Genomic DNA, 23813 nt, shown 5'->3' with positions numbered 1-23813 from the left:
ATAGGCCAGTTAGCCTAACAGCAGTGGTTGAGAAAGTGTAGGAGTCTATTATTAAGGATGGGGTTTCAGGATACTTTATAGGGAGGGTTTCCTCCCTCGTCCAAAAGACGTGCTGGTTGCTAGGGTAATTGGCCACAAGAGTGTCACTGGATGGCGTGGACTCATTGAGTCCTTTTACCAAGCTGTATTTCAAAAATAAAATAAAAATCTAAAATAATTGTACTGAAGCAAGATGTACCATACTCTTTGTTTCAATTGTGTTCTTTCTTGTAAAAATTGTGTACAATTATGTTGATTTTCCATGTGAAAGCTGCTTGTGCATGTGATCTTGCTGCAAGTAAGTTTTTCAGTGGACTTGTGCAGATGACAATAAACCAGACTTCGTCTTGTTTCAATGTGATGTAAGTATCAGTGGCTGTTACATTGTTTCATAGTTACACTGTAACACCGTTACATTGCTTCATAAAGAGTATCATTGCAGAAGCGTCAATAGAAGCAACTGCTTGTCCATTTCCAAAGCAACTGTCTTAAGTGGCTTCCCCGTGAGGAGCTGGGAGGTGGATTGGTGAAAGAGACGGAAGGCCAAGGAAGAAAAATGTCATGATGAGGCCACACTTAGGTTGGAGGAACAACACCTTATATTCCATTTGGGTAGCCTCCAACCTGATGGCATGAACATCAATTTCTCAAACTTCCAGTAATGCCCCTACCCCACCCCTTCACCATTTCCCATCTCCTTTTCCCCCTCTCGCCGCCTTCTTTCTTCCATGCCTTCTGTCTCTTTCACCAATCAACCACCCAGCTCTTTACTACATCTCTCCCCCTCCAGGTTTCACTTATCACCTGGCATTTCTCTCTCCCCTCCGCCCACCTTTTAAATCTACTCCTCGGCATTTTTCTTCAGTCCTGCTGAAGGGCTTCAGGCCGAAACATCGACTGTACTCTTTTCCGTAGATGCTGCCAGGCCTGCTGAGTTCCTCCAGCATTTTGTGTTTGTTGCTCAGATTTCCAGCATCTGCAGACTTTCCCTTGTTAGTGACGGGGCCAGAATAAGTATCGGGTTTAATATCACTGACATATGCAGTGAAATTTGTTGCTTTGTGGCAGCAGTACAGTACAACACACAGAAACCATCAATTACAGTAAGAAATATCGTTAAGAAATTAAATAGCGCAAAAAGAGTGTTCATTGTCCATTCAGAAATCTGATGGTGGAGGGGAAGAAGCTGCTCCTGAAATGTTGAATGTCTGATTGCCGCAGGAAGTTACATGGGCCCACAGCACCAGGTTCAGGAAGTTATCACCCTTCAACCATCAGGCTCCTGAACCAATCGAGGTATCTTCGCTCACCCCATCACTGAAATGTTCCACAACCTGTAGACTCACTTTCAAGGACTCTTCATCTCATGTTCTTGATCATTATTGCTTGCTTGCTTGCTTATTTATTTATCTATCTATCCTTTATATTGGGGTTTTATTTTTGAACATTGTTTGTCTGTCCTGATGGATACAGTCTTTCATTGATTCAATTGTGAGTTTTGGATTATATATATATGTACATGCACACACTTCAGTAATAATTTTGGGGTGGCGAGGTGGAGATACGTCTTTACCAAAGGAGGTGTAAGGTGTTCCCTCCCTTTGCTAGCCTGCAGATCATCCTTGGGCAAGGCATAGCATCTGTTTAGTCCCCCCACAATCAGGGTCATGTGGAGCCATGAGAGCAGGTGGTGGATGGTCATATGAGCAGTTGGTGCATATCACAAGTCCTGATTATGAGACCACTGATGCCAAGTAGACAATCTCTGAAGAGTATTGATCATGGCTGGAGTCACCCGCCTTGTAAAGACACTCCCCAGAAGGCAATGGCAAACCACTTCTGTTGAAAACTTTGCCAAGAACAATCACGGCCATGGAAAGACCATGATTGCCCACATCATACGACACAGCGCATAACGAGCAAATAATGATAACAAACTTACTTTGAACTTGTAACGATATTTCATTTTTTCAAGATTGGTTTTTGTTTGAACTTAGTAATACTTACTGAAGCTCACTTGTCTGAGGAAAATACCCACAAGTCAGTTATTTTTAACACAGTTTCTCTTTCTGTGTCTGCCTCTTGATATCAGCCTGTGAGCTCTGAACACCTTGCTTTCTCTCTCAACACCCCCTCCCCCACTTTCTCAGTAGGTCCACCAACCATCTCTCTGCCTTCCATAGATGCTGAGTGACCTGCTGTGTTCCTCCAGCATTTTGCGTGTGTCCTTCCGCCTGCCTCTCATTGTCTCCGTGTCCACCCATCTCTCTCTCTATCTGACACCCCCCCCACCCCATTGCAACAACTTCCACCTCCTTCATTTATTTATCACCCCTCTTCTACAGCAGACATAGAGGATGACGAGATGCAGAGTGCTGCAAAGGGGACTGTTCCCATAGCAGACGGCACCTTAAGCAGACAATGCTTTCTTACGTTAAGCAGGATTGTTTTCAGAGAAGTGGTAACAGTCAGTTTAGATGCCAAATAATGAATACAATTCAAAACTGTATTTATAGTTTATTTCTGTCTGAGAGTATCCTTCATATAAAATACATTTTATTGAAAGATTTTAATATGCCACAATTTTGTAATGGATTTGTAAAGCTGCAGCGAGACAATCGGTGAGCAGAAGACTTGATCCATGCAAAGCAGGAGAAAAATTAATTGGCAAGTTGCAGTGTCATCAGTCTACCACCAGGTGCCAGCACTGCTTGCCTTCCGCTAAATTGATAAAATACAGACACAACACAATTCTTTCTGGCCTCACTCTGGCAGAATCTCTGGATTTAATCTGCTGCCCCTAGTTTAGATGTTACCCAAAACTAAGCATAGCAATAGTGTTCAACTACAGTCCATGATCTAAGTGTTAGCTGGCTTAAGAAATATGGGTATTTCTTATAACAATGTAATTCTTGTATCTTGTTTTATGTCAAAAATGGGTTATTTATTCTTGGCAATAATTGGAAATCTTCTTTCTTTCATTGCTGGTACAGACTTTTCCAGAACGACAAAATAATTGTTAACATAGAATATTAGAACACAATGCAGGCTTTTAACCTACTCCAAGAGCAATCGAACCCTTCCCTCCTACATTGTCCTTCATTTTCCTTTCAACCGTGTGCCTACCTAAGTTTTATATGATCCTATTATATCAGACTCTATCACCACCCCTGGCAGCGCATTCCTGGCACTTATCACTCTGTGTAAAAAAAAACCTACCTCGGACATCCCCCCTATACCTTCCCTTAAATCACCTTCCGAGTTTGCCCTCTGCTATTAGCTATTTCCATCCTGGGAACCCACTAATCTACAGTATGCCTCTTATCATCTTGTACACCTCTATTAAGCCACCTCTCATACTCCTTCGCTCCAAAGAAAAAAGGCTTAGCTCGCTCAACCTCTCCTCATCCACGTGCTCTCTAATCCAGGCAGCAGCCTTCGCTGCATCCTTTCTGAAGGTTCCACCATCCTTCCAGAATCTGCAGCATCTCTTGTGTCTCTAAGTAGATAAGTAACCCTGGGGAGTTTTAAAACTTTTTCTGGTACAAATTGTACTTTAATTTAAGTTACTAGGCAACACCACGCCCCTTTAGACCCGATGTCATCAGCAGACTGAAGCCAACCTGTGATACCAAGAATTGGCCTCCAGCAAATGCTCCCTCTACAGGTTGGAGACAGTGTTTCCTTCCTCTGGTCCCAGTGGAACATTAGCCATTCATGTCATAATCCAGTGATATTAAACCTGATTCTGAGTAGGATGGAATGAATAGTCAGTATGATCTTGATGGGTCTCTTGAGTTAGAAGGATACAAAAGATCAGATTCCTACGCTGTACTGTTCTATGTTCCATTAATAAAGAAGGAGAAAGAAAAACTGGAACTGGATAACGTAGAAGGATAAACAGGAACAAATTAAACTCACAGAGAGCAGGCAGAGGAAACATGGAATTCTCAACCGTCAGGATGACATTTGGAGTCATTTGTTACTTTTGAGATGGAGGTCGATAGATTCTTGTCACGTAAGGATACAACCAACTCTGCGACGGACAGTCCCAAGTCCGGCTGCAAAAGGAGGAGAGTTGGGCACGGGGCTAGCAATCCCATCCCGTAAAAAAAACCCAGAGCTACAGAAATGCCAACATAAGCTCCAAAGACCTCATCGCTGGGAGGGGAAGGATCTTTGATGGGCTCCACCCTGAAGGACTAGAAGGATGGCCCAGGATGAAGGACTCTGGCGAACTGGTCCCGGCAGCCTATGCCCCAGCAGGGGTGATGGACTGAAGGAAAAAGGAGGGTACGATCGAGTCATAGAGATCTACAGCATAGAAACAGACCCTTCGGCCCATCAAGTCTTTGCTGACCATCAGACCTGTCTATACTAATCCCACACACCTGCATTATGGAATCAGAGAGAGTTGGAATTTAGAATCAACTCCAAAGGGTTGAATGGTCGCTTGCATTCCAACATTGATTAGAGCTGAAGAGCAGGTCTCCTTGTTGGACTCAGATCAGAGGAAGTTTTATTATATCTAAATAATGGTACACCTTAACCAGGTAATGCTCGAAACTTGGGAGGTTCACCACCAGCTGCTCAGGCTTTAGACATAGCACTAACAAGGCTGCAGGGCCTAACATCCAGTCAAACAGTTTATATCTCCCATCACAGAACCCAGTTTTCCCACCATGGACTCAATACTTCCCAGTAACGCAGCTAGCACAATCAAAGACTCCTTCCACTCCAGACATTCTCTCTTCTCTCTCCTCCCAATGGGCAGAAGATACAAAAGCCTGAATTTACATAGCACCAGGCTCAAGGGCAGCCTTTATCCTGCTGTGGCAAGACTGTGCACCATGATGGACTCTTCACCTCACAATCTACCTCATTGTGATCTTGCACCTTGTTGTCTACCTGCACTTCCTCTGTAGCTGCTGCACTTTATTCTGCATTCTGTATTGTTTTACCTAGTTCTACCTCCATGCACTGTGATCAAATGATTTGATCTGTGTGAACAGAATGCAAGACAAGCTTTTCACTGTCTCAGTATACGTGACAATAATAAACCAATACCAACTAATCCACCTTTGATTTTACCACAGAAGATAAACCATGTGGACATCTTGAAATCTGAGGCTAATCACTCTGCATCCACAAGGCATTTATTGTACAATTTGTTAAATTCCATCATCTACTTTTTGCAGTTCTTGTGGATGCTATCTGGTGGTTGATTGGATCTGCAAGGCCACACCAGGTAAATAAAGCCTAAAGTCATTATAAGGGAAACTACTTTCTATTTTTTTAAAAAGGCAGTTGATTCATGCTTTCTCTAACAGTCCACCATCTGCACCTGGGCAGAGCACGCTGATCACCCCAGCCTTGTTCCCCGCTCCCCACCAATCCCAGTAAGATGAGCAGAGATCCCATCAGTCCCAGCAAGGTGGGTGGAGGTCCCACCAGCCCCAGCGAGGAGGTTGGGGGTCCCACTAATCCCAGCAAGGCGTGTGAAGATCCCACCAATCACCGCAAGGCGTGTGGATATCCCACCGATCCAGAAAGGTGGGTCGAACACCAATTACATAAGGGTAAGGCTGGAGATACGACCAATCCCAGGGAAATTGAGGCTCTAAATAATCTCAGGAGTGACTTTCTCCTGATGAAACTTGGCAACAATTCATCTCTGTCATGTTGAGTGGAGTATTGTCAGTGTGGAGACAGGAAGAGGTAACTGTTATGCAGGTTCAGAGATTATCCATTTTTGACCTCTTATCCTAAACAATCGTCCAGGCATAAATTGAATACACAAAAACCATCCTATCATCTCAACAAAAGGTTGCCAAGGATAGTCCATCAATAAGTGGTTTTTGCCCTCTATACACAGTAAAACAAACAAAAAAGAGGTCTTCTATTTATAAAAGCATATTTTAAACAAAAAGCATTTAAAAATCATTGGTAAAAAGTCCTCAGATTATGTCTTTCAGTTCAAAGTTATAATCCCAGAAGTTGAGTGAACCTTTTTCACAGTGCACACCTTCAGAATAAGGCTGGTGTGTCACAAAATGGCTTCACTCCTGTGGTCCCAACAAGATGTCCTGCCCCAGTGTCTGAGACAGATATGAGAGAACAGAGGAAGAGATGTGGACCACAACGCAAGGTACAGGCAGAGATAGAATGAAAGAGAAAGTTGATAGAATGGTGTGTGTACTGGATGGTGTTAACTCCTCATGAGTTGTTGGAGCCAAACTCATCCAGGCAATGGTGTATTTCACCATTCTCCTGACTTATGCCTTGTAGATGGTGCCTAAGACTTGGCATGTCCAGAATGCAGAGTACCCCGTCTTTGACCAACTTTTGGAGTTGGGATGTTATGTTGAAGTTGTATAAGAAGTTGATGAGGCCAAATTTGGAGAATTGCGCCTAGTTCTGGTCACCAACCTACAGGAAAGATATTGCTAAGATTTGAAGAGTACAAAGAAAATTTACAAGGATGTTGCCAGGACTTGAGCACATGAGTTATTGTGACAGGCTGATGAGGTTAAAACTTTATTCCCTGGAGTATATGAGAATGAGGGAAGATTTGGTACAGTAATACCAAATTATGAGTGTGTATATATATATTTACATATATGCAAGCAGGCTTTTCCACTGTGGTTGGGAGAGACTAGAGCTAGAGGTCATGGGGTAAGGGTGAAAGGAGAAGTGTTCAAGGGGAACATGGAAGGAAGGTTCTTCACTCAGAAGGTGGTGAGAATGTGTGGAATGAGCTGCCAGCGGAAGTGGTGGATATGAGACAATTGCAAAATTTAAGAGAAGTTTGGGATAAGTACATGGACAGGAGAGGTGTGGTGGGCTACAGTTCAGCTGCAGGTTGATAGGACTAGGCAAAACAAAAGTTTGGCATGGATTAGATGGGCCAAATGGCCTGTTTCTGTGCTGCAGTCCTTTAAGACTCTTGGAAAAACAGTGTTGGTACATCTGCTCCGGATGAGTTACTGGCTCTCAGGATGGGCCTGGCGATCTCACAGGGAGGGATGGCTTAACTACGAGGATGACACGCAAATTCGTGAAACGTTCCGTGTGTTTTTGGCTCCAAGGTAGTGTAGCAGTTAGTGCGGTCTGGAGTTCAGAGTCTGGTTCTGGCACCATTCTCCGTAGTTCGTCCCCGTGACCACGTGGGTCTTCTCTGGGTCCACCTGTTCCCTCCCACAGTCTGAAGACGTACTGGGTAGGTTAACTGGTCTTCGTAAATTGTCCCGTGAGTAGGTTAGAGTTAGTCCGCTTTGTTGGGGGTGACTGGGGTTGTATGGCTTGAAGGGTTGGAAGGGCCTATTCTGTACTAAACCTCTAAATAAAGAAGATATAAGAAGCGTGAGAGAGAATAGACATCCTTTGGGGGAGAGAGAATATCACAAGCCAGACAGCCACAGAGTGGAAAATGGAGGGGAAAGGGTGGTACTGGAGGGGAAAGGGTGGTACTGGAGGGGAAAGGGTGGTACTGGAGGGACAGGGATTGTGATTATGATTGATCAGTTAAAATGTTAGTGTTTAACTCATCCAGTAGCCCAGCCGGTGGTGGTCAACAGTCTGTGAAGATGGAATATGGAGGGTGTGCATGTGAAGACCATCCTTGTAAGCAGCCACAGGTTCTTTATAGTGGTAACTTTCAACTGTGTTGGGACTCAGGGGGTAAAGAGTGTGAGAAAGATGGGAGGGGCAGGTTTGGGAGAGGAAGGCGAGTAGGGAGGAGGCAGGAGGCGGCCGCAGTCTGGGCCTCCACTCCATTCTTGAAGGCCAAGTGATGGACGAGTGAAGGACATTTGTGGATGTCAGGCTGTCCCAGGTTGCTGGATCCAGGGAGGCAAGAGGGGAAGCCCATTGGAGATTGACTCTGAAGATTGAAACCCGAAGGTCGACTGAAAGTCAGGAAGTCGAAGCCTGGAGACTGGAGGCCTAGAGGCTGGAGGCCTGTTTGTGTGTAGGAGCGGGTGGGAGGGAGGAAAAGGGTTTGTTCTGCTGTTGTTGTTTTGTTGTGTTCTGCAGAGCAATGTGGGATTGCTCTGTTGGAGCCAGTACATAGCGACAGTTGCAGGCTGCCCCCAGCACACCTTTAGGTTAACGCAAATGATGCATTTCACTGCAATGTCTCAATGTACTGTACACGTAATCAGTGAGAGGATCAGAATCAGAATCTGACTGGAGGTAGAGTGGGTGGAAAGGGGGCAATAGGACGTAGGGAAGAGAGAGGGGGAAAGGGCAGGGGGAGGGAAGATAGAGAGGATGCAGCAGAGGAGAAGATAGGGAACAGCGTAGTACAGAGAGATGAGGGGAAGCAGGAAACAGGAGGAGGAGGACAGTGTAATGAAGAGGGCAACAGAGGAGAGGAGGAAGGGGCAGGAAAGAAGAAAGAGAGGCAGAAGAGAGAAAGGGGAAGGAAAGAGGAAATCACAGAGGAAGCGAGAGAAGATGGGGCTGGTGGGCAAAGTGGTTGGGAGATGAACACATGGAGAGAGAGGGGACTAATGGAATATCTCATCTAATTTTGTATTCACCTTCTAGGAGAGTTCCAGGGGAACGAAGAGGAACTGACAAAATTCCCCTGCACCTTTCCCTAATCGCCAAACCATCCAGCAACCCTTGCTCTCTCAGAGACAGACCCCTACCAAGGTGGGGAAGAGGAATCCCTCAATGCATGAGCAGATTAATTTCCAGGAGGAGCAGCATCATGGGAGCAGTAAGTCTCCAAGCAGAAGTATAGCCTACCCAAGAGCAGGAAGTCAGGAATTCTCATATTAAAGGCCATTGTGAAAAGGGTTGGGTGATTGGCGAGCTGGAGGTAGATAGAGGGGATAAAGGTCTGTGGGGACCACCAATTCCCCACCTTCCCTCCCTTCCTATCCATAGATCTAAGCGGGTTTGGTCAACCATCTTGCTTGTCTTGTCCGGCAGAAGTGTCGGGGACTTTTAGAAATTGGCTAGCTCGTTGCTGCTGCTGATGTTGAGGCTGACAGTCCCAGGAAGGTCGTTGTTCTGTCGGTTACCCTTGTCCCTCAGGTGCAAGGTGTGGTGTGGCTGGAGGTCGCTGGGGTCAGCCAGGAGTGTCACCTGACCCAGGAACTGGTCACTGAAGACGTTGTTGTTCCAGATCTGGGCAAAAACAAAATTAGCTCTGATGTTTGGAGAGTTTAAATTATTGCACATGTGGTAACAATACATTTGAGAGCTTTAAATCATTGAAATTATTTCAATTTCTACAGATATCAGAATTACAATCAGGTTTCACTGATATATATTAAGTGGCCTCTTTGTAGCGTAGTGGTTAGAGTGACACAATTACAGCTCGGGGCATCAGAGTTCAGGGATCAATCCTGGAGTCCTCTCCACGTTCTTCCCATGACCGCAGAGATGTTCTCTGGGTGCTTTGGTTTCCTCCCACAGTCTAAAGACGTACAGATTAGTAGGTTAACTGGGCATTGTAAAGTGTCCCGTGATTAGGCTAGGGCTAAATTTGGGTTGCTGGTTGGTGTGTCTCGAAGGGCCTATTCCACTCTGCATCTCTAAGCAAATAAATTTATCGGATACAGGAGTGGAACCCAGTGTGGTCTTCTGCTGCTGTAGCCCATCCGTTTCAAGGTTCAACATGTTGTGCATTCAGAGATGCTCTTTTGCACACCACTGTTATCTGAGTTACTGTCAGCTTTTCATTCTCCTCTGACCTCTTTCATGAACACGACACTTTCACCCACAGAACTGCCGCTCATTGGATGTTTCTTTTCTCGCCATTCTCTGTAAACCCCGGAGATTGTTGTGCGTGAAAATCCCAGGAGATCAGCAGTTTCTGAGGTTCTCAAACCATGCTGTCTGGCACCAACTGTTATGGATATATTCCATCAGGAGTTTGAGGAGATTTGGCACATCACCAAAGGCTCCTGCAGATTTCTATACATGTATCGTGGGAAGCATTCTGACTGATTGCATTGTTAGGGCATAATCTGGACATAGAAACATAGAAAACCTACAGCACAATACAGGCCCTTCGGTCCACAAAGTTGTGCCGAACATGTCCCTACCTTAGAAATTACTAGGCTTACCTATAGCCCTCTAATTTTCTAAGCTCCATGTACCTATCCAGAAGTCTCTTAAAAGACCCTATCGTATCCACCTCCACCACCGTCGCCGGCAGCCCATTCTGCGCACTCACCACTCTCTGAGTAAAAAACTTACCCCTGACATCTCCTCTGTACCTACTCCCAACCACCTTAAACCTGTGTCCTCTTGTGGCAACCATTTCAGCCCTGGGAAAAAGCCTCTGACTATCCACACGATCAATGCCTCTCATCATCTTATACACCTCTACCAGGTCACCTCTCATCCTCCGTCGCTCCAAGGAGAAAAGGCCGAGTTTACTCAACCTGTTTTCGTAAGGCATGCTCCCCAATCCAGGCAACATCCTTGTAAATCTCCTCTGCACCATTTCTATGGTTTCCACATCCTTCCTGTAGTGAGGTGACCAGAACTGAGCACAGTACTCCAAGTGGGGTCTGACCAGGGTCCTATATAGCTGCAACATTACCTCTCGGCTCCTAAATTCAATTCCACGACTGATGAAGGCCAATACACCGTATGCCTTCTTAACCACAGAGTCAACCTGCGCAGCTGCTTTGAGTGTCCTATGGACTCGGACCCTAAGATCCCTCTGATCCTCCACACTGCCAAGAGTATTACCATTAATACTATATTCTGCCATCATATTTGACCTACCAAAATGAACCACTTCATACTTATCTGGGTTGGACTCCATCTGCCACTTTTCAGCCCAGTTTTGCATCCTATCAATGCCCCACTGTAAACTCTGACAGCCCTCCAGACTATCCACAATACCTCCAAACTTTGTATCATCAGCAAACTTATTAACCCATCCCTCCACTTTCTCATCCAGGTCATTTATAAAAATCACAAAGAGTATGGGTCCCAGAACAGATCCCTGAGGCACACCACTGGACACCGACCTCCATGCAGAATATGTCCTGTCTACAACCACTCTTTGCCTTCCGTGGGCAAGCCAGTTCTGGATCCACAAAGCAATGGCCCCTTGGATCCCATGCCTCCTTACTTTCTCAATAAGCCTTGCATGGGATACCTTCTCAAATGCCTTGCTAAAATCCATATACACTACATCTACTGCTCTTCCTTCATCAATGTGTTTAGTCACATCCTCAAAAAATTCAATCAGGCTCGTAAGGCACGACCTTCCCTTGACAAAGCCATGCTGACTATTCCTAATCATATTATACCACTCCAAATGTTCATAAATCCTGCCTCTCAGGATCTTCTCCATCAACTTACCAACCACTGAACTCACTGGTCTATAATTTCCTGGGCTATCTCTACTCCTTTTCTTGAGTAAAGGAACAACATCCGCAACCCTCCAATCCTCTGGAACCTCTCCCGTCCTCACTGATGATGCAAAGATCATCACCAGAGGCTCAGCAATCTCCTCCCTTGTCTCCCACAGTAGCCTGGGGTACATCTCATCCGGTCCCGGCGACTTATCCAACTTGATGCTTTCCAAAAGCTCCAGCACATCCTCTTTCTTAATATCTACATGCCCAAGCTTTTCAGTCTGCTGCAAGTTGTGGCTTGAAAAATGGTGCGAGGGGGAGGGATTCAAATTTCTGGGGCATTGGAACCAGTTCTGGAGGAGGTGGGACCGGTACAAACAGGACGGTCTGCACTTGGGCGGGACTGGAATCAATGTCCTAGGGGGAGCGTTTGCTACTGTTGTTCAGGAGGATTTAAACTAATGTGGCTGGGGGATGGGAACAAGTGCAGAGAGACAGAGGGATGTAAAATGAGGGTAGAAGAAAAAAGTAGTAAGGTGAAAAGTAAAAGTGGCAGGCAGGCAAATCCAGAGCAAAAATCAAAAAGGGCCACTTTTCAACATAATTGTATAATGGCTAAAAGTGTTGTAAAAGCAAGCCTGAAGGCTTTGTGTGTCAATACAAGGAGCATTCATAACAAGATGAATGAATTGAATGTGCAGATAGTTATTAATGAATATGATATAGTTGGGATCACAGAGACATGGCTCCAGGGTGACCAAGGATGGGAGCTCAACATTCAGGGATATTCAATATTCAGGAGGGATAGACATGAAAGAAAAGGGGGTGGGGTTGCATTGCTGGTTAGAGAGGAGATTAACGCAATAGAAAGGAAGGACATTAGCCGGGAGGACGTGGAATCGATATGGGTAGAGCTGCATAACACTAAGGGGCAGAAAACACTGGTGGGAGTTGTGTACAGGCCACCTAACAGTAGTAGTGAGGTTGCGGATGGCATTAAACAGGAAATTAGAAATGTGTGCAATAAAGGAACAGTAGTTATAATGGGAGACTTCCATCTACATATAGATTGGGTGAACCAAATTGGTAAGGGTGCTGAGGAAGAGGGTTTCTTGGAACGTATGCGGGATGGTTTTCTGAACCAACATGTCGAGGAACCAACTAGAGAGCAGGCCATTCTGGACTGGGTATTGAGCAATGAGGAAGGGTTAATTAGCAATCTTGTTGTGAGAGGCCCCTTGGGTAAGAGTGACCATAATATGGTGGAATTCTTCATTAAGATGGAGAGTGACATAGTTAATTCAGAAACAAAGGTTCTGAACTTAAAGAAGGGTAACTTTGAAGGTATGAGACATGAATTAGCTAAGATAGACTAGCAAATGATACTTAAAGGGTTGACGATGGATATGCAATGGCAAGCATTTAAAGATCGCATGGATGAACTATAACAATTGTTCATCTCAGTTTGGCAAAAGAATAAACCAGGGAAGGTAGTGCACCCATGGCTGACAAGGGAAATTAGGGATAGTATCAATTCCAAAGAAGAAATATACAAATTAGCCAGAAAAAGCAGCACACCTGAGGACTGGGAGAAATTCAGAGTCCAGCAGAGGAGGACAAAGGGCTTAATTAGGAAAGGCTGACTGTAAAAGCTTTTATAGATATGTGAAAAGAAAGAGATTGGTTAAGACAAATGTAGATCCCTTACAGTCAGAAACAGGTGAATTGATTATGGGGAACAAGGACATGGCAGACCAATTGAATAACTACTTTGGTTCTGTCTTCACTAAGGAGGACATAAATAATCTTCCGGAAATAGTAGGGGACCGAGGGTCTAGTGAGATGGAGGAACTGAGGGAAATACATGTTAGTAGGGAAGTGGTGTTAGGTAAATTGAAGGGATTAAAAGCAGATAAATCCCCAGGGCCAGATGGTCTGCATTCCAGAGTGCTTAAGGAAGTAGCCCAAGAAATAGTGGATGCATTAGTGATAACTTATCAAAACTCTTTAGATTCTGGACTAGTTCCTGAGGATTGGAGGGTGGGTAATGTAACCCCACTTTTTAAAAAAGGAGGGAGAGAGAAACCGGGGAACTATAGACCGGTTATCCTGACATCAGTGGTGGGGAAAGTGCTAGAGTCAGTTATCAAAGATGTGATAACAGCACATTTGGAAAGCGGTGAAATCATCAGACAAAGTCAGCATGGATTTGTGAAAGGAAAATCATGTCTGAGGAATCGCATAGAATTTTTTGAGGATGTAACTAGTAGAATGGATAGGGGAGAACCAGTGGATGTGGTATATTTGGATTTTCAAAAGGCTGTTGACAAGGTCCCACACAGGAGATTAGTGTGCAAACTTAAAGCACACGGTATTTGGGGTAAGGTATTGATGTGGATAGAGAATTGGTTGGCAGGCAGGAAGCAAAGAGTGGGAATAAACGGGACCTTTTCAGAATGGCAGGCAGTGACTAGTGGGGTACCGCAAGGCTCAGTGCTGGGACCCCAGTTGTTTACAATATATATTAATGACTTAGCCGAGGGAATTAAATGAGCTTCTCCAAGTTTGCGGATGACACGAAGCTGGGCAGCAGTGTAAGCTGTGAGGAGGATGCTAAGAGGATGCAGGGTGACTTGGATAGGTTGGGTGAGTGGGCAAATTCATGGCAGATACAATTTAATGTGGATAAATGTGAGGCTATCCACTTTGGTGGCAAGAACAGGAAAACAGATTATTATCTAAATGGTGGCCGATTAGGAAAAGGGGAGGTGCAACGAGACCTGGGTGTCATTGTACACCAGTCATTGAAAGTGGGCATGCAGGTACAGCAGGCGGTGAAAAAGGCAAATGTATGCTGACATTCATAGCAAGAGGATGGCATTTATAGCGAGAGAATTCGAGTACAGGAGCAGGGAGGTACTACTGCAGTTGTACAAGGCCTTGGTGAGACTACACCTGGAGTATTGTGTGCAGTTTTGGTCCCCTAATCTGAAGGAAGACATTCTTGCCATAGAGGGAGTACAAAGAAGGTTCACCGGATTGATTCCTGGGATGGCAGGACTTTCATATGATGAAAGACTGGATCGACTAGGCTTATACTCGCTGGAATTTAGAAGATTGAGGGGGGACTTTATTGAAACATATAAAATTCTAAAGGGATTGAACAGGCTAGATGCAGGAAGATTGTTCCCAATCTTGGGGAAGTCCAGAATGAGGGGTCACAGTTTAAGGATAAAGGGGAAGCCTTTTAGGACTGAGATGAGGAAAATCTTCTTCACACAGAGAGTGGTGAATCTGTGGAATTCTCTGCCACAGGAAACAGTTGAGGCCAGTTCATTGGCTATATTTAAGAGGGAGTTAGATATGGCCCTTGTGACTAAAGGGATCGGGGGTATGGAGAGAAGGCAGGTACAGGATTCTGAGTTGGATGATCAGCCATGATCATACTGAATGGCGGTGCAGGCTCAAAGGGCCGAATGGCCTACTCCTGCATCTATTTTCTATGTTTCTAAGTCATCACTACAATCACCAAGATCCTTTTACATAGTGAATACTGAAGTAAAGTATTCATTAAGTAACCTCTGCTATTTCCTCTGGTTCCATACACACTTGATAGGTCCTATTCTTTCATGTCTTATCCTCTTGCTCTTCCCATACTTGTAGAATCGCTTGGAGTTTTCCTTAATCTTGCTCGCCAAGGCCTTCTCATGGCCCCTTCTGGCTCTCCTGATTTCCTTCTTAAGCTCCTTCCTGTTAGCCTTATAATCTTCTATACCTCTAACATTGCCTAGCTCTCTGAGCCTTTTATAAGTTCTTCTTTTCTTCTTGACTAGATCGATATTTGGGAAATTAAAATCTCCCAACACGACAACTCTGTTATTATTACATCTTTCCAGGATCTGTTTCCCTATCTGCTCCTCGGTATCCCTGTTACTGTTGGGCGGCCTATAAGGCACACGGGGTAAATTTATTGACCCCTTCCTGTTCCTAACTTCCACTCACAGAGACTCCGTAGACAATCCTTCCATGGCGTCCACCTTTTCTGCAGCCGTGACACTATCTCTGATCTACAGTGCCACGCCCCCACCTATTTTGCCTCCCTCCCTGTCCTTTCTGAAACATCTAAAACCCGGCACTGGAAGTAACCATTCCTGTCCCTGAGCCATCCAAGTCTCTGTAATGGCCACCACATCATAGCTCCAAGTACTGATCCACGCTTTAAGCTCATCCGCTTTGTTCACAACACTCCTTGTGTTAAAATAGACACATCTCAAACCTTCAGTCTGAGCTTGTCCCTTCTCTATCACCTGCCTATCCCCCCTCTTGCACTGTCTACAAGCTTTCTCTATTTGTTAGCCAACCTCCTCTTCCCCAGTCTCTTCAGTTCGGTTCTCACCCCCCAACAATTCTAGTTTAAACTCTCCCCAGTAGCCTTAGCAAACCTCCCCACCAGGATATTGGTCCCCCTGGGACTCAAGTGCAACCCGTCCTTTTTGTACAGGTCACAGCTGCCCCAAAAGAGGTCCCAATGATCCAGAAATCTGAATCCCTGCCTCTGCTCCAATCCCTCAGCCACGCATTTATCCTCTACCCCATTCTATTCCTGTATTCACTGTCACGTGGCACAGGCAGTAATCCCGAGATTACTAACTCTACAGTCCTGCTTCTCAATTTCCTTCCTAACTCCCTGTAGTCTGTTTTCAGGACCTCTTCACTTTTCCTACCTATGTCATTGGTACCAATAGGTACCACAACCTCTGGCTGATCTCCCTCCCACTGCAGGATATCGTGGACACAATCTGAAACATCCCGGATGCTACAGGGTATATAGCAAATATAACTTCAGCAACAATCTTTAGACCTCAACACGGATTGTAGATTAAATTTGAAATGCAGTCCTGGACAATAGTTTCCTCAAGCTGTGGACTCCAGTTAATTGAAAACCGGACAATACTGATTAACATTCACTTTGGGTGTCTCGTGTGTGCATGCGAAGGAGGAGGAGTAAAAATTATATGTAATTCAAAGGAAGCATTGTAGATAAAAAATAATCTGCAGATGCTGGGGTCAAAACAACACTCACAACACGCTGGAGGAACACAGCAGGTCGGCCTGAAACGTCGACCGATCTTTTCCACGGATGCTGCCCGACCTGCTGAGTTCCTCCAGCGTGTTGTGAGTGAAGCACTGTAGATACATTGTAACTACAGAATTGCCCTGCCACTACCTCTGATCTTTAGCATATAAACTGTCAAGGAACATTGGGTCAAGGGGGCCTCTTTCTCTGAGAGCGTCTCATTTTTGTTGAATAAAACACTTTTGTATCCACTAGCTTCAGTGTACCCCTGGTGAGGGCTACGTGGTAGGAAAGTTCTAGGCAGTTTCTAGAGTAGGTTACATGGTCGGCACAACATTGTGGGCCGAAGGGCCTGTAATGTGCTGTAGATTTCTATGTTTTATGTTCTATAACTTTGCTCACATTAATGGCTTGTTAATGAGAGAGGTCAGAGGGGAATGGCCTGACTGGAAGGTGACAGTAACTCAGATAACCACACATTACCACAGTGGTGTGCAGAAGACGATCCTTGAATGCACAACATATTGAACTTTGAAGTGGATGGGCTACAGCAGCAGAAGACCATGAACATACACTCAGCGGCCATTTTATGAGGCACAGGAGGTACCTAATAAAGTGGCCACTGAGCGTGTATATAAAATTTGTTACTGAGGGGGACAAGAAGCAGAAATAACATTATGTGGTGGAGCTACAGTAGACTCTGTCAAACATTCAGAAACAGCGATGAAGATGGACAAGTCAACGACATTTGAAAATTTATACAGATGTACCGTGGAGAGCATTCTGACTGGCTGCATCACCGTCTGGTATGGGGTGGGGTTTCTGCACAGGATCGAAGTGTTGTTACACTAGTCCATCACGGGCACTAGCCTCTGTAGTATCCAGGACATCTTCAAGGAGCAGTGCTTCAAAAAAGTGGTGTCCATCATTAAGGGCCCCCACCACCCAGGACATGCCCTCTTCTCATTGCTACCATCAGGAAGGAGGTGTTGGAATCTAAAGGCACACGCTCAACAATTCAAGAACAGCTGCCACCTGATTTCTGAATGGACATTGAACCCATGAACAATACCTTACTACCTTTTATTTCTGTTTTTGTACTAATTTAACTATTTAATGTACACGTATACTTACTGTAATTCACAGTTTTCTTCTATTATGTATTGCATTGTATTGTTGTCACAAGGAACAAATTTCACAACATATGCCAGTGATATTAAACCTGATTCTTAACTCAAAAAGTGTACGTAACATGAAAATTCATGGAATGTTAAGCCTTCCCAGAGCTGAAAATGACCTCACCCTTTTAATGCACAAGGTAATAAATTAAAACCCAAACTGCACTGATACTCCGAGGCATGTGGTGATGATGGGTAATTCTATTTTGATTCTGATGGTGCAGTTAGTACTTTAGAACACAGAACGTTACAGACCTTTGCAAGCCCTTTGGCCCATGATGTTGTACCGACTTTCAACCTACCCCAAGATCAATCTAACCCTCCTCTCCCACGTAGTCCTCTATTTTTCTATCATCCATGCGCCTAAGTAATGTTCTGCCTCTACCATCACCCATGGCAGGGCATTCCGAGCACGCACCACTCTCTCTCTGTAAAGAATGTACCTCTAACATGCCCCCTCTGCTTTCCTCCTATAACCTTAAAATCATGCCCCATTGTACCAGTCATTTCCACCTTGGGAAAAAGCCTCTGGTTATCCACTCTATCTGTGCCTCTCATCATCTTGTACACCTCTATCAAGACACCTCTCATCCTCCTTCACTTCAAAACACAACAATCCTAGCTCACTCAACCTATCGTCATAAGACATGCCCTTTAGTCTGGGCAGCATCCTGGTAAATCTCCTCCACACCCTCTCCAAAGCTTCCATACCCTTCCTATAATGAGGCAACCAGAACTGAACACGATATTCCAAGTGCGGTCTAACCAGATATAATTTATGCCACAAATAACTCATGGAGGTTATTCTGCAATGTGTCACTCACAAAGTAATACCGTACCTCATGCTTAACCAGTGTCTGTTTTTAGATTTTAAAGAAGTCAAAGGTTATTGATATATGCACAAGTACGTACATATGCACAGAAGTAATGCAAAGCTGCTTGCAACAGCATCAGGCACGGCATCATTCGTAAAATTAATTAAACAACATCTAATAGGGCAAACCTACTGAAATATGGGGTGGTCCAGAGAGCTGAATGGCCTTCTCCTGCCTTGATATGTTCTGGACTTTGACCAGGAGTACAGGTGACTGTGTCACGATCCTCAAAGCTGCATATTAAGAAGAGGAGAAGGGTGGAGCCACTCACCTCGATGTGGATAGGAGTCTTGGCATCCTTCCGGTAGAAGATTCCCTTCACATCAAACTCGGGATTCAGTGTGTCCTTGTGGACAGGCGACTTCACCTTGTCTCGCCCACACCGGATAATCACATATGGGTCAGCTCCTGCTCAAGCACAGAAGAATTATCAGGTTGCAATGCCACTCAACATGGAGAACTGCAAACCAGTCAAAGCATTGTCATGTGACTGGTACTCTACTACCCACTAGAACATAGATACAAATGAGGCTCCTCCATCTACTGTGCCAGCTGGGATCTCCTGTTGGCCAGCCAATTGTTGGGTGACACAGCAGGGTAATGAATGACACTGTAGCAGCGCGGTTAGCGTAACACTTCACAGCGCCAGTCTTCTGGGTTTAATTCCCACCGGTTAGGGTGAGAGAGTTGCCACCAGAAGTGTGGCAAAACTTTGAGGGCTGCCCCCATCACAATCCTCGGACTGTGCTGGCCGTCAGCACAAAATGATCCATTTCCCTGCATGTTTCAGTGTGTTGATGTACCTATGAGAAGTAAAGCTAACCTTTACTCCTTAATTCTACTTCCCATCCAAACACTGACCTGTCTCCCCTTGGCCTCTTCCACTGCCAGGCTGAAGCTAAACGCAACACCTCCAATTCCATCTTGGCTGTCTCCAACCTGACACTGGCAGAAATCTGCTAACTATTTCCCAAATCACCATGGAGCCATGGTTTCCCAAACATTGAGTCAAACATCACAGACACAGGACCTTCAGACCAACTAGTCCACACTGACCATGGAGTCAAACATCAGACACAGGATCTTCAGAACAACTTGCTCACACTGATCATGGAGTCAAACATCACAGACATGGGTAGTTTATTTCTGTTACAGACCACACTTTGGCTGAAACATTTGCTACTTTAGCTCCCATTGATTCTCTTCTCTCTTTGAACCTATGCCATCTTGTTCTTGAATCTTCTACCTTTAGAGGAAAGCCTCTATTTATCCTCCTTCTGATTTTACACACCTCGTTGAGATCACCTTAGGTGGCGGGGTGGAGATACATCTCTACCAAAGGAGGTATAAGGTGCTCTTTCCCTCCATTAACCTGCAGCTCACCCTTGGGCAAGGTGTAGCACCTGCTTAGCCCTCCCACTCCCCTGATCAGGGTCAAGTGAAGCCAATGGAGCAGCTGGTACATGTCACGTCCTGGTTGTTCGACCACTGACGCCAGGCAGATAACCTCTGAAGAGTATTGATAATGGCTAGGGTCACCCGTCTTGTAAAGACACTGCCCAGAAGCAGGCAATGGCAAACCACTTCTGTAGAAAAGTTTGCCAAGAAAGACCATGATCTCCCATGTCTTATGACACGGCACATAATGTCGGCGATGGTGATAAAATCACCTTCATTCTCCTATGCTTCAAGGAATAAAGATTTAAAGATTAGCTTTATTTGTCACATGTACATCGAAACATACAACAAAATCTGTTGTTTATGTCAAATCAGATCAGTGAGGATCGTGCTGCAGGCAGCCCTCAGCTGTCACCATGCTTCCAACACCAACATAGCATACCCACAACTTATTAAACCTAACCTTATGCCTTTGGACTGTGGGAGGAAACCTGAGCATCTGGAGCACCTTAGTGCTCATGCGCCGGTCGTGCATGCAGCCTGTTACAGCCGTTCCAACTAGTTTTCTTACTTTTTAAACTTAGGTTATTTGTTGTATTTTTTCACGCTAACACGTTGAAGCTGCACCCTCTCTAACATGCTGGTGGAGAGAGTTTTATTTGGGTTTTTAGCGCTGGAAACAGTTACATTCCAACACGTCTCATTAGCGGGCAGAAGCATGGTCGCATTGTTTATTCCAGGGACCAGCTGATTGCGCTTATGCCGGCCGGTTTAGCGAGCAGAGCGGCGGACACCCCTGCTGAAATCTGGAGGAAAACACACAGAGGATGCAGAGGGGGATCACAAAGGCGAGGAAAGAGGACCGGGTCGAGACAACAGAGACTTATGGAGAAAAGGAGTTCGGTAGGTAATAAAATGGACGAGTTCACGGCGCTAGCCAGGCGTCAGAGAACATTTTGGGAGAGCAGTGTTATGTGTTTCACTGGAACGGGGCTGCACGAGGACATACCCGATCAAATCTTTTCCATGGATGGCTTCCAGACCGTTCGGGCTGACCAGAAGTGCACTGAGAGCAGTAAGCGTAAAGGAGTTGGGGGCTTGCTGTTCTGGTTAACAACGGATGGTGCAATCCGGGTCGTATTACGATCGAGGAACGTGTTTGTAGACCGGATATTGAACTTTTTGCTGTTGGACTCCGGCCATATTCCACTGAGATACAAGACTGGGCGTCATGGGAGGTTGTTCCTGCCTGTGGCCATCGAACTTTGCAGCTCCTCCCGTGGAGGGTCAGACACCCTGAGTCAATAGGCTGGTCCTGGACTTATTTCCATCTGGCATAGTTTGCATTTTGTTGTTTGATCGTTTGTGGTTTTTGTATTGCTGTATTTGTGCTCTGTTCTTGGTTGGTGCGGCTGTAACAAAACCCAATTTCCCTTGGGATCAATAAAGTGTATCTATCTATCTGAAACCCACCCGGTCATGAGGAGAACGTACAAACTCCTTACAGACAGCAGCAAGAATTGAACCCCGATCGGTGATCGCTGGCTGGTGCTGTAAGCGGCATGCTAACTGCTACTGTACTGTGTGGCCTCCGAAACGCAGTCTCTTGAGTATGGAAAACACCTGCTTACATCTCCACTCTTTCCAGCTTACTGGCATCTTTCCCACAGCAGGGTGACCAAAACTGAACACAATATTCTAAATGCGGCCTCACCAACGTCTTGTATAACCGCCACGTAACATCCCAACTTCTGTACACCGTGCTCTGGCTGATGAAGGTCAGTGTGCCAAAAGCCTCCTTCACCAACATACACTGGCACTTCTAGGTCACTCTGTTCTCCACCCTCCTCAGGACCCTACTGTGAAAGTCCTACTCTGGTTCAGAAGAAAGATCCACTTTCGCAGTATTTATGTGAATAAACAAACATTTATTTTTCTCTCAACTTGCATTTCTTGATGCAAGTGCAGATAGCGTAGCTTCCTGCTATGGGAAACCATGAAGTAAGTGTTTTCAAGGACTGCAATCCACTCCCTGCAATGCAGGGGCCACCTGGAATTGGAACCACTGCTACCACGTCGTGGGCAAGAAAGCTCACCAATCCCTCTACCTCCTCAGGTGGCTAAAGAAACTTGGCACGTCTGTTTTGAACTTCATCACTCCGCCTTTGAAAGCATTCTACCCTGATGCATCACTGCTTGGTACACAACTGCTCTGCCCATGATTGCAAGAAACGGTAACGTATTGTGGGCACAGCTCAGCAAATCACGGAAACCAGCGTCCCCACCATCGATTCTGTCTACACCTCTCGCTGCCTCAGTAAAGCAGCCAGCATAAGTAAAGACCCCACCCATCCTGGACATTCGCTCTTCTCCCCTCCCCCACTGAGCAGAAGCTACAAAAGTCTGAAAGCAGGTATCATCAGGCTTAAAGATAGCTTCTACTGACTGTTGTAAAACCATTGAACGCTTCAGTTTGATGAACTCATGATCTCTCAATCTACCTTGCATCTTACTGTCTACCTGCACTGCACTTACCCCGTAACTGTAAACACTTTATTCTGCATTCTGTTATTGTTTGTCCTTGTCATAAAAAATACAGTACTGAAACAGACCCATCGGCCCATCTAGTGCATGCTGGGCCATTTAAACTGCCTACTCCCATCCACCCGCACCAGGACCATAGCTGTCCATACCCCTACCATCCATGTACCTATCCAAACTTCTTAAATGTTCAAACTGAGCTCACATGCACCATTTGTGTAAATAACTCATTCCACACGATTGACCATCTGAGTAAAGAAGTTTCCCCTCATGTTCCCCTTCAACTTTTCACCGTTCACCTGTAATCCAGACCTTTGGTTATAGTCCCACCCAACCTCAATGGAAAAACACCTGCTTGGACTTACCCTATCAATATCCCTCATAATTTTGTACATTTCTATCAAATCCCCCCTCAATCTTCAATGTTCTATGGATTAAACTCTTAACTTATTCAACTTTCCCTATAACTCAGATCCTCCAGACCTAGCAACATCCTTGTAAATTTTCTCTTTATTCTTTCAACCTTATTGACATCTTTCCTGTTGGTAGGTGACCAAAACAACAAACAATACTCCAAACAAACATCTAATACAACTTCAAGATAACATCCATCTCCTGTCCTTATTACTTTGACTTATGAAGACCATTTTGCCAAAAGCTTTCTTTATGACCATATCTACCTGTGACACCACTTTTAATGAATTATGGACCTGTCGACCCAGATCCCTTTGTTCTACTACACTCTTCAGTGCCCTACCGTTCACTGTGTAAGAACTACCATGGTTGGTCCTATTGTAGTGCAACACCTCATACTTGTCTGCATTAACCCCGTCTATACCCCTCATCATTTTGTATACCTCTACCAAATCTCCCCTCAATCTCTCCAGGAGGGGGGAGAAGATGGCGCCGCAACGACAGCGCGCGCGGCCACTTCGGTGATGAGTATCTGTTATTTGTCAAGTAGGGGACCGTGCACAATCCTGATTTGATGGAGAAAGACGTGACAGCACAGCGGAACATCTGGAAAACTTCTGAAATGCCTGCTTCGCTGCCGCTGCTACTGTGCGGTAACCAGAATCTCCGGAGCTGAAGGCCCCGAAATCCTCGGCTTTGCGTGTTTCAGCGGCCGGGGAGAGGTTGAAGGCGCTCAGCAGAGGATGGTGCTCGGGAGGCTGTATCGGAGAGGCTGATCAGAAGCGTGGAGTTTTCGGACGGATGGACTCAGGGTCAGCTGTGGTCGGCTGCTTCCAAGGTATCGGCAAGTTGACGGTGCCTGGAGGTTTATGGCAGGGAGTTCCTCCCTTTTGCCGCTGCTATCGGGGACTCGGGAGTAGATCGACTCGGGACTTCGAGAACTTTTTCTTACTGTGCC

At 45.4% G+C, this 23813-nt stretch overlaps 1 protein-coding gene across 2 annotated transcripts in view; it reads right to left on the bottom strand.

Annotated features, from left to right (window-relative positions):
• Positions 1-2543: 2543 nt before the first annotated feature.
• Positions 2544-23813, bottom strand: part of capn5a (calpain 5a) — a 165816-nt gene continuing 144546 nt past the window's right edge. For both annotated transcript variants that reach the window (XM_072262602.1, XM_072262603.1), the window contains exons 12-13: positions 18774-18910; positions 2544-9177 (exon numbers count right to left, since the gene is read on the bottom strand). In XM_072262602.1, coding sequence (XP_072118703.1) covers positions 8995-9177; positions 18774-18910 — 320 coding nt within the window. In that variant the 3' untranslated portion in view covers positions 2544-8994. The remainder of the gene's footprint in view (positions 9178-18773; positions 18911-23813) is intronic.

The sequence above is a fragment of the Mobula birostris genome, chromosome 7 (assembly GCF_030028105.1).
Source record: "Mobula birostris isolate sMobBir1 chromosome 7, sMobBir1.hap1, whole genome shotgun sequence".
Lineage (NCBI taxonomy): Eukaryota > Metazoa > Chordata > Chondrichthyes > Myliobatiformes > Myliobatidae > Mobula > Mobula birostris.
Note: the sequence above shows the minus strand (reverse complement) of the source record. Positions and strands in the feature narration are given on the sequence as shown.